The 14,939-nt window shown below is 42.5% G+C and overlaps 1 protein-coding gene across 14 annotated transcripts in view; it reads right to left on the bottom strand.

The window, feature by feature from the left end:
- Positions 1 to 14,939, bottom strand: part of ZBTB20 (zinc finger and BTB domain containing 20) — an 821,511-nt gene that overhangs the window by 57,220 nt on the left and 749,352 nt on the right. For 11 of the 14 annotated variants that reach the window (XM_049709898.1, XM_049709901.1, XM_049709900.1 and 8 more), the window contains 2 exons: positions 7,669 to 7,832; positions 7,105 to 7,292 (listed from right to left, as the gene is read on the bottom strand). In XM_049709898.1, coding sequence (XP_049565855.1) covers positions 7,105 to 7,292; positions 7,669 to 7,679 — 199 coding nt within the window. In that variant the 5' untranslated portion in view covers positions 7,680 to 7,832. The remainder of the gene's footprint in view (positions 1 to 7,104; positions 7,293 to 7,668; positions 7,833 to 14,939) is intronic. The other 3 variants (XM_049709909.1, XM_049709910.1, XM_049709911.1) reach the window with 1 other exon arrangement.

Genomic DNA, 14,939 nt, shown 5'->3' with positions numbered 1-14,939 from the left:
CAATGTTACCCAAATACAAACTGTCCTGTGAGTTTATATTAAAATGAGGCAAACCATAAGAAGGTCTGAGTCTGGTAACTGAACGGCTCTCTTTTCTGAGAACACCATGCTCTTTTTTGTGCCTCTGTGGTTTTGCTTCTGTTCCTTCTGCCTGGAAGGCTGTTTCTTCCCTCTTCAGCTTTACACACACCTATTCCTTCCTGGTCCAGGTCTAATGTCACCTCCCCTGCGAAGCCCTTTCCACTGCTTCAGGAGGTTGGGAGCTTTTTGTGCATCATCAGACATTTTCATACCACATTTGTATGTCCCCTTTTACAGGTTTAAAAGTTGGGGAAAGTGGGGCTTCCCTGGTGGCGCAGTGGTTGAGAGTCCGCCTGTTGATGCAGGGGTTGCTGGTTCGTGCCCCGGTCCGGGAAGATCCCACATGCCGCAGAGCGGCTGGGCCCGTGAGCCATGGCCGCTGAGCCTGCGCATCCGGAGCCTGTGCTCCGCAACGGGAGAGGCCACAACAGTGAGAGGCCCGCATACCGCAAAAAAAAAAAAAAAAAAAAAAAAAAAAGTTGGGGAAAGTGTGTGGGAACACCATGAGTTCCTAAAGTGTGGGGACGGTATTTTGTTTGTATCTTCACCCCTGGTCCTAGCTGAGGTCTTGGCACAGACGCAGGGGTTCAACAGCATTTGATGCATGGCTAAATGGAGAAAGGCATGAGTGAACAAGGTTAAGAGTGACTTCCGGAAGTTACTGAGTCAAGTGGCTATGGAAGATGTCCAGTTACATTAGCATTGTAGGGAGAGGACAATTTTTATTAAAAAGAGAAACACTTTCATAAAAAGAGGTAGATTGTGACATGAAACTTCAAGACATATGATTTTTAAAAATAAATGTGTCCCCAGATATATTAAGTGGAAACTCTAGGAAATTAGAGCAAATAAAAAAAAACTAACTGGCCTTCTAATGTATAAGTGTGGGATTTACACTGAAACCTCTAAATAAGAGGGTATCAAAGGTAATAAAAATAATTCTAAAGAGATTATGTATCAATTAACTCAGGAAAAGAAAGGTGACTTTTAAAAAGGGAAAGACAATCTTTAAAGAAATGAATCCACACTTAATAAGTAAGAGGTTCACTTGGTTAATGAAATAGCAGGAAAACAAGATTAAACTGTTAGCAATGAAAAGGTAAATATATAATTCTTTATAGGAAGTAGAATAAAGAGGAATGTGAGACACTCTGGGGACAATGAGAGCATTTAGTTACACCAAAGATGCTCTATTTACTGTTTAACTGATATGGAATCTATGAGAAAATTAATAGCAAGCCATAGGATAATAACTATCTGTAGTGGCTTATTTCATCCCATTTTGACTCTATTTCTTCTGCAAATTAGTGTGACCCCAAAGTGTTTTCAGGATTGTCCAACTTGTCCTAAATTCCATAAATAAACTCTTTCAGAGGATGCTGTTTTTTGTCATGTCTCTATTACAGTTCTTCACAGATGGACCATTTTTGTCCTTCCAAAGTCTAAGAATAACTCTTTCAGTTATCAAGACATACCAAAATCCAGTTCAGCTGCTCCTGTGGGATTCCAGTTAGCTTAGACACATCTGCTGAGATACATGCATTTGAATCCAAATGAAGCTTTTGTTTGATGATACATTTTGAACATTTATGGAGGTTTTTTTTGGGGCAAAAATGTTTTTCATTTTTTGGCACTCCAAACAGAGATCTTCAGTTATAAACACTGCCTTCTGAGCACCTCCAGCAGAAATCCAATCTTTTCATGCGAACAGGTGCCTCAGGAAGTTTTTGGAAGGTTTTACTCTGAATCAGCTTTCTGATTGGAAACTTTCTGAACACGCAGTCGAATTTGCCAAAGAGACCTTCAAACTTGCTTGAGCGGTTTTCACTCATACAGACATGCATTCACACGTACAGACAACCCAAGTAAAAGCAATCAGAGCCCTGTAAAACTGAAGTCTTTTTCTTAAAGGTTAGATACTACACACAACCAAGCTAAACAAAAGGAATACACAACAGAAGAGATGATGAAGAAATGACAAGTACAGAGGTTCAAATTCTCTATAATCATGTTCCCCTTAAAGCTTGACCTGAGCTTTTAGACGACACATCCCTTCAGTAAAAATTCTATCTCACCCAGTTTCAAATAAACCTTCAAGTATTTGTGTTCTTAAACACTGTACCTTAGAGTATTGCTACTAATCCTTTTTACTAACAAACTTGTTCAAACAGTTATTTTTGAAACACTTCCCTCTCTAACACAAATAGGTCAACCAGATTCAAATCTAAAGGAATTAAAAACACTGCTCTGTAAATCAGGGATTCTTTGGAAAAACCTCTATTTTACATGAGTCCCTACAACTTTTCTTTTCCAGTTTGAATATAAACTGAAAAGCTGTTACAGAGTAAGACAACTTTTTAAGCCTTAAGCCTGAAGAGTTATTACAGAGTAAAATCACTCCCCCACTGGGCATGCCCAGAATTCAGGGGGAAATCTGCTTTGAAGTTGTTCTGATGGCCCTGGACCAGATGCTCTAAGGTGGCCAGAAACCTCTGTCTACACCCACTTAGCAGATTTCTGGCTCTTTATCAGGGACTAAGGTTTATTTGCAGAAATGAATCATTTCCTTCAAAATATCCTTTACCCTATTTACATGCTTGCATATTCCTTCCATTTTCTTTTCCCCCTACAGCTTTACTAAGGGAATTAATTATCTAGAAGAACAGGAACATACAGTAAGTACATCTGAGATGCAGGATGAGACACAGTATGTCATCTATTAGGCCTGGCTAAGACCAGCAGCTGATGCTAAATGGGAAGGAACATGCACCAAATGTTTTTTAATCACAAAGTTAGTAATTAATTGCTCTTTAAAATACATTTTATGCTTCTTTCTGTCTGTGTACATGAAATGCACATTGATTACATGCCAAAAATTACAACATTATGGTTTAAATGTGACTGGCACGGAAGTCCGGAAATCAGAGTTAATGTTCCCACAGCAACTTTAATTCTGTCCGTGCGCACATGTAGAGCTCTAATCATCTTCCGTTCCAGGATAATACATATAGATGGTTTGGGAAGGGAAGCTAAAGACCCATATCCTCAACTGTAGTTACAGGAAAAAAACAAAGGATAAAAGCTGTGCTCCTTTCCACGTACGTGGATGAAAAACAATGTCCCCACGCCTGGTGTTGTGTAATCCGGGAATGAAAGAATCTGCTATAATGCTGGGACTCAAGGGGACAGTTTCTTTTGCTGTGGGAACCTGAACTTTGCATTTCCTGACTTTGGGGTAATTAAAATGTCAGCCTTAATGTGGCATTAATGGAGTTTGCCATAAAAAATCCTCTTTGTTTTGTTCTCTAAAAAAATTGCTTAAAAGTTCACACTGAACCAAGTGTACTGATATCTTCAGGCTTGGGGACTGAGGCAAAGGGGTGGGAGGGGGAAGGCCAATGAAGATGGACGGCAAGAGAGAGCCAAGGAAGGACCTACCCAACTCCTCGACAGCGTTCAGCCCGGCAGGTCATGCTGCCTACCGAGCTAAAGTTAAACCCACCCTCACAACAGTTTAGTAATGTGTAAAGGTTAAATTAAAAATAATTAAAAACCGCTAATGCGTAAGCGCATCTTGGCAAGGACACAAAAAAATGAGATGATCTGATGAGGCCAGTGCAAAACCTGAGAAGGTAAGTAACCACGGATGTCAGCTTCCAACGAAACAAAGACATTGGACTTAGGTGGTTCTACAGCCCAAAGCAGGGAGACTGCCAACGGGGGTGGGATGGGGGTGGAGGATCGCTTCTCCCTTCAGTGGGAGCCTTATTTGGGGGAAAACAAAATGGGAGCATCTTTCACATGTTCATGACTGTGATGTGCTATGGCTTGATATTTGTCAAGAAAGGTTTTCCCGCGGAGAGCTTCGTCTGCTCTCCTGACTTGGTTTAGTCCTGTTAAGTGTTTAGAGGGAGAGCCTGGCTCGGCTCATCCTCAGCCTGTGCAGTGGGAACTGTTCTGTCAAACGCCTAGGGGTTTGGTACCCTTTGCATTCCGAAACTCATCCTGATGCCTTCCGCTCCCATCATCTGCGTTTGTTTACCGTGAGATTGTTAGAAATGGTGACGAGGTGACAAGCTAAGGGGTGATGGGGGAATATTGCTAAAAGGTGATTGTAGTGGGTGCACTGAAAAGCAGCACACATTTCAGTAGTGGTATTAACTTCATCATTTCACCAAGGAAAGCGTTTCTCAGCCATATTCCCTCTTGCTTTGACTTTTACTGGGATCTTCTGCTGAATTTGAAGTGGCTCGTAGGTTAAATAGCCAACTGAGAATTTAAGGGGTTGGACTTGTTCTCTTTGCTCCAAAACACGGCCTGTGTGCATCAGATGCAACAACGCCATGGCTTGCCCACCCTGATCAGTTCATATGCAGAGCGGACTTTTCTTCCGTGGGGATGCTTACCCATTGTGTTCTATAACCTCGTCACCAATATGAGTAATTGAACATTTTCAAGATGCCTGTTTTGAGCCAGGAATGCCATCTCCAGGCTCAGAACTGAGAATGCAGGCGGCTCACAGTGAGGGCAAATCCACAGACATCCCCCTCTCCCCCTCCCCGTGTCTGAACGAGGTAACTACTAAGCACGGCATTCATCTATCTGGGTGTCAATTTTCTCAGTTTTCTCATCTGTAAATTGGGAAGAATTATAATGACTGATGGGGAATGGACAATAAGGCATGACTAAGAATGATTTTGCTCAACACATGACAAATAAAAAGGTGCTGTAAAAATTCAGGCACTGTGAAAGCTTGGAACACCACATACTGGTGGAATGTTTCCGAAGTTAAAGATACTAACAAGTCAAGGGCACTATTTTTAAATGCTCCAAATCTGTTAGTTCTAAATAGAAACTGAATATTTTACCTTAAAGAAATTAGGCTTTTAAATTAATCTACGGTAAGAGTGACATTTGAAAGTAAAAAAAAAAAAAAAAAAAATCCTCTTGAATGCAAGAAGAGCATCCAAAAATCTTAACAGCTTAAAATAAACCTCTTTCCTGTCTTCTCTCAAGCAAACTCCAAATGGACAGATTTCTGTGAATCTTTCCTCAAAACAATTTTCTTCTAAGTGTAGGCTCAAATCAGGACAAACTACAATCCAAATATATTTGGGGAAAAGTATAATCAATTTAAACAACAGGTTGGCGCAGAGAAGACTTATACATCTTAATGGCAAAATCAGAAGGACTTTCTGAACAGCTGGAGATTAGGCTTCTCCTCCCTATTTGTTCTCCTTCCAACTGTATTCAGACCTTACTGAGCTTGGATCCACTGGCTTCCTCAGGGTCACCAAGGGGCTGTGCCTTGTACATATTCCAAGCTAACGCCAAGGCCTAGTCAGATGATGCTTATGGTAAAGTATAGTACACAGAGCCCAGTGCTCTTTCTATTCAGCAAAACATTCATTTTATTGTAATGGGATTTCTGGGCTAAGGCCATTCTATGTAATCTTCCCCATAAGCTGTGGCAGAAAGCCAGGCATTGGAGGCCTGCATGCAGGAGCTCCAGGTCCTTCTCCACAGGAGCAGGCTACCTTCCTGGTAGGTAGGGACAGTACGCACATGTCTATGGGCACCGTGCCACGCTATTTTCCAGTTCTTCCTGTAATTACTGTTAGGCTGGAGACTGCCAGGCAAGAAGGCCAAGGATGTTACCATTTTGATGGTCCACTGAACACAGTCCCTGCTTCTGACCCCCAAGTTTCTGTATAGAAGCAGCAGCTTTGTACAACTTACATGGGCTGCAGAGACTTGGAGCCTGTTATTTCTCATTTCGTTTTCTAGTGACAGCCGGAGTGTGGTCTCAGCTCAGTCACGAGTAGAAAAAGGCTCCTTCACCCAAACCCCAACCCCTTGGTCATGTCCCTTTATCCAGGGACTATTATGATGAAGAACGTAGGGAATGGAATGTCCCAGGCTCATTCACCTCTCACCCTTTTTGCGGAGTTACGTTTGCTTTGTCAGAAAAATAACAACAGGAGATTTAGAATCTCATTTCCTAATTAATAATTTTTGCTTTGTGGACAGGATAAATGGAGTCCTTTTTTGAAAATAAAACTTTCTTGGTCTTATCTTAATCCAAAGATGAATACGCCAGCTTTCTGCCTGACATCCACTGTGGAGATCAGTTCTGAATAGTTGTCGGGTATCTCCAAGACTAAAAGGAATATTCTTTCCGATTGGACTCCAAGTGATTCCATTCCTTTCCATTGTCAACACATGTGTTTCTTTCTCTCTGAAGTATTCAGTTACGTTTCAGAAAATACCACCTAAACGTGATTTATCATCTTTCTTAAAATAGAATTTGAAGAAGTGACGACTCTCAGATTAGTGGGAAGACAGCAAAAACAAACAGCAACGGAGTGATTTCAGTAGTGACAATCTCATTAAGCTGCCCGTTTCCAAATTTAGCCCATAGGCAGTTTTTTTAATTAAAAAATATTTTTAACCTAAATTCTTATTGGCTACGTGAAGTCTGGGTGGCTTCTGAATTCTTGGAAGCCATTCTCTTTTCTTCTGTAAATTTATGCTGTCCTTTAACCACTTCAAAATAAATTAAAAACTGGAAAGACAGAAATTCAGCCAAGCTACAATAACTAATGCAAAGCTGACTTGTGTTATGTAATCTCAAAATGGAAGTTTCCTTTTGAGGTCCATATTTGGTTGTTCAATTTTGTCATGGTGGAAGTACCATTATCCAGATCATGGGGACAAAAGAATAATTAGAAAACAGCAACACGGCTTCTGTGTTTGAGTCAATGTTATGAAAGAGAATGTGATGGATGTAATTAATCAGCCTTTTGAGGCCAAATGGCTGGTCACCTGGTTTTGAAATACACTCTAGCTTTGAAAATATAGATGTTGGCTGACTCAAAATGGTGGCAAGTTACCTTTGGCTACTTTAGAAGAACAAACGGAAACAGCTTGCTCTGAATGCAAAAAAGCCCGAACCCGGGGGAGAAGCCTGCTCCCAGCACCGCGAAGACACCATCACCTTAGTGGTGTAAGTGGTGTACTCACAATCAGATGACCCGGTGTGAGCGTGAGAGTTTGTCAGTGAATGTGTTGAGTGGATGAGGGCTGGGCCTGGGGACAAAACAGCTTCAAAGTTCAGGCAGGGAAGGCCCGGCTTGGCGCTGGATCCACCCGGCTGAGTAATCTCATTCTCCTCAGATGCCTTCTGGTTTTCAGCTGTCTTGGGTTTCTTCCTGAAAATAAACAAAGGGCCCTTTGAAGGAACTGACTGCATATTTGGGAAAAGGCATTTTTAGAATCTGTTAAAGATAACTTGATTTTTTTTTTTTCCCTGAGGGGGGATGGGAGGGAGTCCAGTATGTCCCTTGTTTTAAAACAAGCTGATTCTTGTTTTTTTCCCTCCAGTAATGGCCTAACTGGGAACACATGAAAGCATATGGGCCAAGCAAACAGCACCACATTTGGACTCTGTTGGCTGCATAAAAAGACCCTGTCCCAGAACTTCAGACAGCTTGAGCTACGTATGGCTGACATTATCCAAGAAAGCATCCTTTTTTCCCCCCTTAAGAGTTTTAACATGGTCTGGAAAAATACTAGTGGAGGTTTTACCGTTCTAGCATTTGTCAGGAAGCTTAGAGACAGGACCCGTGGAGTAATGGGAGGAGCACTGGACTGGGAGTCTGAAGACTTGGGCTATGGTACTAGCTGTGCCTCTAACTTGCTGTGTGGCCTTGGGCACCTCACTTCACCTCTCTGGGCTTCAGTTTCCTCATCTGTAAAATAAAGGGCTTGGATTAGAAGGCCTTAAAGGTTCCTTCCAGTTTTCAGTTTCTAGTCATGGAACACATTATGTAACAGTCAACTTTCTTGCTGTTATTAGATTTTATTTTAGATCAACACATAATTTCAAATCACGATCTAAATTTGCAGGTTGTACAGATGAGAGGGGTAGTGATGAAAGGATTTGTTAAAGCAGCAAATGAAAAGTGAAAAGAAGAGCTTAGACTCCAGTAGGTAAAGAAGGAAGGTGTCACACAGAGATCCTCTATTCCAACTCTTTACCCACGTGAAGCTTAAGATTCCCTTTGTTTTTTGATTTAGTACATGATCCTGGAGTTACAGGAGTGTGATTGTGTGTTTGGGACTGTGTGTTTGAAAAGAGATGGGTGAAGGGAATTAGAAAGTAATTGTCACTAATTGTTTGGGACCAGGAATAAGAAGTAAAACAGCTCAGCCATCAGTCAGCTCCTCTCCCTAGAACCATGCAACTGATGTAAATGAATAAATACTTAGCTTATGCTGCACGCACCCTAGGCCCTAGTCAAACCCAACTGGATTACTTGTCATATCCTGAACATCCCCCTCCAATTTTCTTGGTTCTGTGCCTTTTTTATCATCATGTGTATGGTGAACAGAAAGAGTATTTTCTTTCATTTTTTTGGTAGGAGAACATGTGTGGTACAGAATTTGTTGTAAGTAGGTCTGTTCCCATGTTTCCCTTGTTTGTCTAAGCATGGCAATGGACTTGTTATACAGAATTTTTGTATTGAAATTTGCTGTACTGGGTAGTTAAATCTGCCCTTGCAGAATATGGTATTATGATTAGCATGCTGTGTTTCTGGTCCAACAGGTTGTGAAATCAAATCTGCTTTTCCAGAGGGCAGGAGGCAGAGATGGCATGGTAAAGATGAAAATAGAAGGAGAGCTTTCAGACATATTTTTCAGGATGGAGGAAGCCAGTACAAAAGCAACAAATTGGATTCCTTTACCCACTCTTTGTTGAATGGGTGACTAAGGAACAAACCCCCAAATCTTGAGGGTCTACATGGACCTTCAAGGAGCTTGTTTCTGGTTTTCAGTGTAGGGACGTATCCGAGATCAAAGTTTCCAAAACCCAACTCATTTTTTTCCCATGGAAACCAACGCTTCCTCTACGGTCCCTATTTCTATCACTGCTGTCTGTCACCAGGTTTGCCACCGGGTTGGAAACCTCAGGGTCATACACCTTCCTCTGCCTTAAAGCCAGTTTGTCAAGTCCTGACAATTGTGCTTCCTTCATATTCTGCACATCTATATTTCCATTGCTATCACCATAACACCTTTTATTCAGACTGTTGTTTACTTTCTGACTCCCATCCTCCTTGACTTCTCTACTCCCACAGCTTTGATTCACTAAATCTGAGATGACCACATTAGGCTGACAGTTAAGGTGAATTCCATGTCTATGAGACTGTAAACTCTCTGAGGGTGAAAAGAATGTCATAGCTATTTTTGAATTCCCTGTGTTCACCCATTCGTTCCTTCTTCCTTCCCTCCCACTATTCATTTATTCATGTATTCATTTCACAAATACTTATGTGCTTATGATGTGCCAGCATAGGCTAGGAAATAAAACAAGCCTGGTTTCTGCCCTCCCAGATTTGCTGTCTAGTGTATACCGTTAAGCGGAGTTGCTTAGACAAAGCTGTCATTCAATATAGGTGTGTTGATGGAATGAAATTGAGTTGAAATTAAAGTATATTTTGAAAATAGTTATAGTCTGAATCCCAATTAAGTTTCCTATTCTTTATGCAGCAGGGAAATCTACATCGACTGGCTGCTTTTCCTTTGAATCCATGAAGTGCATTTGATAAGAGTAGGGCCACTTTGCCCGCTGAAGCTAGGCTGGTCCTCATGAATCATTTAAATATCGGGATGAAACACTGACAGACATCACTTAACGGAAAAAAAAAATTATTTCTGATACTCATAAACAAGGCCTAGGCTAGTTTCAGACGTGTGCTTCAGGAAATTAAGGAAGCCCTCTTTCAAACATGAGTACGTGGTCAGCCCACCAACATTACTCTTTTATTTTTAACTTTGCAAAAGTTGTATTGTTCTTTATATCAATGGCCTTGCTTCCTTCCCTAGATTTGATCCTGCTTTCTAACTGACATCTTGCACCATATTCTCCTGTTTGTTGTCTCAAGGGTCACCTCTGGAGAACATTCAGAGCACAGAGGCACTGAAACCACTTCTACAAACAGAAAATACTGAAAACTCAAACTTTGGGCTCAGCCCTTCATTTGGCTAATATCACTTTACTTGTCCTTAGACCACTGGGCCGTTTCCCAACTGCACAGATAACAGAGAGACACTCATTGTCCTTAGAAACAATTCATTTTCCATCTCACTCTCTAATAGTTCTCTTGTACTCCTTTTTCCAGACCTGAGAAACACTAAAACGTGGCAGCAATCTACATCTAGACATGCACAGGTGCAGTTATTTTGACCCTTTTATTTTATTTTGCAGTTATTTTTGCAGTTCATATTTTATTAAGGAGGAAAAAGCAAGTCCTGTAGTAATTAATTGAAAATACCTTCTTTGGCTGTGTAAAAGAATTATATAAGCACAGCACATCTGAGGGCAAGTCTCTCCAAGCCTCGGTGGCTGTGCACTATTCCCTGGAGCCTGTAGAGGGCAGCAGCACACCGGCGGACTCCAGGCAGCATGTCAGGCAAACTCCCCACCACACCAGAACCTTCCTTCTGGTCACCATGCCAAAGGTTGGTTTGCCAAGCTCTGGCCGGCCGCTTAGCCTCTTTTCTCCCTCTCTCTCCTCTCCCTCTCCCTCTCTCTCCCTCTCCCTCTCTCTCCCTCTCCCTCTCTCTCCCTCTCCCTCCCTCCCTCCCTCCCTCAATGTTAAAATTATACACTCTGATGAAGTCGCCCCTCAACCGGAAAATGAAAGCTCCAGTGAAAAATTAGGCGAGCCAACGACAACAAAGAAAGAAAATGGGAGAAAGGAGAAAGGGGGCTGGTGAGGGGGAAGGATTTAAGAACAAGAAAAGGGCAGATGTTTCGTAAATACATGCAAAGCAAAACTGGGTGTACGCGAACACTTCCGCAGAGAAACAGACCAATCACTGTGCACTTCCTCCCGCCGCACGGGTGGAGCTCTGCATTCAAAAAAAGTGTGGCCGCAGGCACCTGCGTTTCAACGGTCAGTTCTGACATTCTATCTCCCAATTGTCCAAAGAGAACAAACACATTTTCATCTCCCCACTACAGACATTTCTGTTACAGAAGAAGGCTGCTTCAAGAACTGGGAAGGCGATTTAAGGTGACGGGAGGCTGAGTTAGCCAGCAGGACCTACTGGTTTTTAACTCTCCTTGTGCTGGCCCTGGCAACAAGTTTTGCGCTGAAACATAGCAGTGAGTAAGGCTGTGGATGACGCTGGCTCTTTCCTTGCTAAGACCGTATTTTATGTGTCAAGAAATATACATGAAAACATACTGAGGAGATGGTAGGCGTTAAGCATGTTAAATGCACGGAAATTAACTAGGTCGGTGGCATTTGATGTATAGATTTCACACTTCTTTGCACATATTGCACACATGCAGTGATGGCAGTGCTTTCGGCAACATATGGAAAATAAATATTTTATCTGTGTGAGCTCTCATCAGTCTCCGGGGGCTGCTGAGGGAAGAGTGTTCTCTTCTGTCCCCCTCTCCCAATTTTCTCTCTTCGCTGGGCTCCCACCCTCTCCTGCACATTAACATGCCTTCCACTTATCAGCCTGGTTGGATGGAAAAGGACTAGTCAGAACGTCTTTTTGATAAATACTCAGTCACTGGATCATGACAATTTTGACCCATGACCTTGCTCATCAACTCCTTCCCCCACCTCAATCGTTTTGGCGTGGTAACTATTTCTTTGCTCTCCTTCCCAATAATACATGCAAGAGGCTTAGTAGAGTGTTTGGGAAGAGGGGCAAAGGGGAGGTGGTAACAAACCACCCCAGTGGGGGTTGGTAGTAGAACTGAGCTCTACCATCAGTAGCTGTGCACCCTAGGCAGATTCCTCTGCTGCTCTGGGCCTCAGTTTCCTCATCTGTAAAATGGAAATAATAATACCTTCTAGGGCTGATGTGAGGATTAAATGAGACACTTCCTGTCAAGTGATTGGCATGGCGCTGGCACACGGTCAGTGCCCCATGAGGGCAGCTCTTTCACAGACAGCATCAGTTCTGCGGTTTTCATCATTTCACCTAGAAGGAGGCACTTCCTTTATCTTTTTTAATATCTAGCTTTGGGCAGGGGCAAATGGATTGTAATTGCAGCAAAGGCAGAAAGAACGCTAGGATAAGCAAACTCTTCAACACTTTGATTTTACCGTATTACCCCCCGACACCTTCTTTCTGTTCACATGTTTGTCACTGCTGCTACTACACTATTAGCTCCTCTTGAAGGTGAGGGTCAAGCAAGCTACACTTGGCCTAGAGAAGCCCATCAAACCTGAGCACTATGGTCTATTCATTGAAACCAACCTTGGCACTCTATCTTATCACGTCTTCTTACAATTTATCCTTTCACCGCTTGGTCTAATGTTCTCGGATCCATTTAAGATGTTTTCGTGATTAAAATATTTTATTCTCTCAATTTTTCAACCTTCTTGGCAAGGTTGATTTATAATGTTTTTCAGTATATTTCTCCCTCACTGTATCAGTCAGGATCTTGGCAAGAAACAGATGGCACACTCAGAGGTTTTAACTGAAAAGAGTGTAATGAAAGGACTCTCTACTGGGGTACAGAGGAGGTTAGGGGATCCTCAAGGGATGGTGATACACCAGGGACTAGCAATAGTGTGAGGTTGTTAATCTCAGCTTTAAACTGCTAAACTGAAGGGGTGAGGAAAGGGGTGGAGTTCCCTAAGTCTAGTCAGAACTGGAGTAGGGAAGGGGCTGGACTCATAATACCCTGACCCCACTCTCCTCCCACTCTCATGTCTCTTGCTGATGCGTTCTGTTGCCTAAATTCAAAGGGAAGCCAGAGGAGAAGGCAGCCTAGGTAACGTGGTCCGGAGAGGTCGGTCTCCTGGGCCATGCATCAGGGCAGAGAATGTTCTGGGGTTTTGTGTGTGTGTGTCAGGGGTGAGGGGGAGATGAATAAGCATACCTATTTTCCCCCTCTCCATTTCCTTTACCCTTTTCTTCTCAATTATACTTTCTGGAAGGAAAGACACAGCAAATCAAATGAAATCAGTTCTCTCTTAGTGTCCATTTACCTGTTTTGTCTATTTGTAATTTATGGGGGAAGAAAACTGAACATAAGCTATGTGAGAGCAAGGATTTTTGGTTTGTTCTGTTCGGTGCCACACCCCTAGTGCCTAGAACAGTGCCTGGCACATAGTAAATGCCCGGTAAATTTTAGTTGGCTGAGTAAGTATACTCATGTCTGCTGTGCCAGACGATACATATACATTATCTCATTTAGTCATTGCAACAATCCAGGTAAGTAGGCAGGTTGCCGAGCCCAGTCGTGCAGGTGGTGTGGGAGTGGGTAGGCTTTAAAATCTAACACTCACTCTCTCCTTACCCACCTCCAGGCCTTGAGACTTCACCCAGGTATTGTGAATCCATAGGGAGGGATACGTTTGTAATTAGTCCACATTTTTATACCATATTCACCTTACTGAATGAAGCTTGCACCTATCAAGTCTCTGTAAGTTTTATTATTTCTCTTTTACATATGAGGAAGCTGGGTTTCTGAAAAGCAAAGGCTGCAAGGATTAGAACTCAATTTGTCCATTCTCTAGGACCTGCAAAACGTGAATGCAGGCACTGGAATTCTGCATAGGGGAAATATGTCCAATGGCACAAACAGCCCGGCTCCCTTGTGGGCTTCCCAGAGATTTTTAGGAAATCTTAGCTCCTGATTTCTAGGTCTGGTTATGGGTTCTCTGCAGTACAGGAAGGTAGGAGTGGCAAAGACTCTCTTCCCTCCCAAAGGATAAACCAGGCTGAAACTTTGGAACCAGGCTGCATCCCGGTGTGCCTGTGATACCTGCACCGGCAATAGTTACTCTGTGATGAAGAAAAACTCAGAAAACTCTCCAGATGTGGGGATTTCTAACGCATTCTTTCGCTTGAACTTAAGGACGAATGAAGGTGATTCCACAAGCAAGTTCCTTGCATGGGTATGGAATGAGGACACTCTATTTTTGACCTTTTGTCATGTCTTTAGTCCCCAGTCCCTCGAGCGCATTGGTACTGTAGATCAGCCTAATGGTTCCCACCTCCAACCTGGACAGGCAGGCCTGCCTATTGCCTTCATATCCGTCACCACCAATTACAATTCAGGTGACTGACAGCATTAAAGGTAAAATGCAATGCAAAATAAAACAACACAAAACTCTGACTTCATCCCTTTGGGTTTGATTTATGCCAGAATAGTTAAAGACGTAGAAAATATGAATGTGAAAATCCTACCTGAAGCCTGATTGGGATGTTAGTCTCCCAGGTTTGGCGTTTTCCAGTAACAGAAATGTCCATAAAACACCATCCCGTTACCTTCCTCACACCATATAGGAAAATGTGTAAATATAACAACCAGAATGAGTTTTTGTTCTAAAATGTATAATTATTTTGCATGCATAGCCTCTAAGTAATTTAAATTTCTGGCTTTTCTAGTAAAAGAGAGCATATATTCATCTGTTACTTCTAGCAATGATCAATGAATACTCGATGTCACTCTTTCATCAGTATTTTTCTGTAGGCATCATAGCTCCTCCTCCAACTTATTTCTGCAACTTGACTTGCAAGGGTTGTACTTCTCCTACGTAAATGTCTGACGTGGAGGGAACTAAATCAAGTACTCAGAGCTACGCATCCAGAGGGCAGAGCTGACCTGGGCACAATGGTTTGAGATGTGGCCGAAGAAGCCCGCAGCTGCAAGGGTGGGTGTCGGCCCCCTTGAATAACAAGCAGACCACAGCACGGGACACAGAGATGCAGCTACATCACAGGTGGACACAGGCACGGAAAGCTGGCTCTCGGATGTGTCCAGCGTGGCATGAAATGACAAGCTGCAGTGAGATTCAACAGAATGGCAAAGAAGG

This window comes from Orcinus orca, chromosome 5, assembly GCF_937001465.1.
Source record: "Orcinus orca chromosome 5, mOrcOrc1.1, whole genome shotgun sequence".
Classification (NCBI taxonomy): Eukaryota; Metazoa; Chordata; class Mammalia; order Artiodactyla; family Delphinidae; genus Orcinus; species Orcinus orca.
Note: the sequence above shows the minus strand (reverse complement) of the source record. Positions and strands in the feature narration are given on the sequence as shown.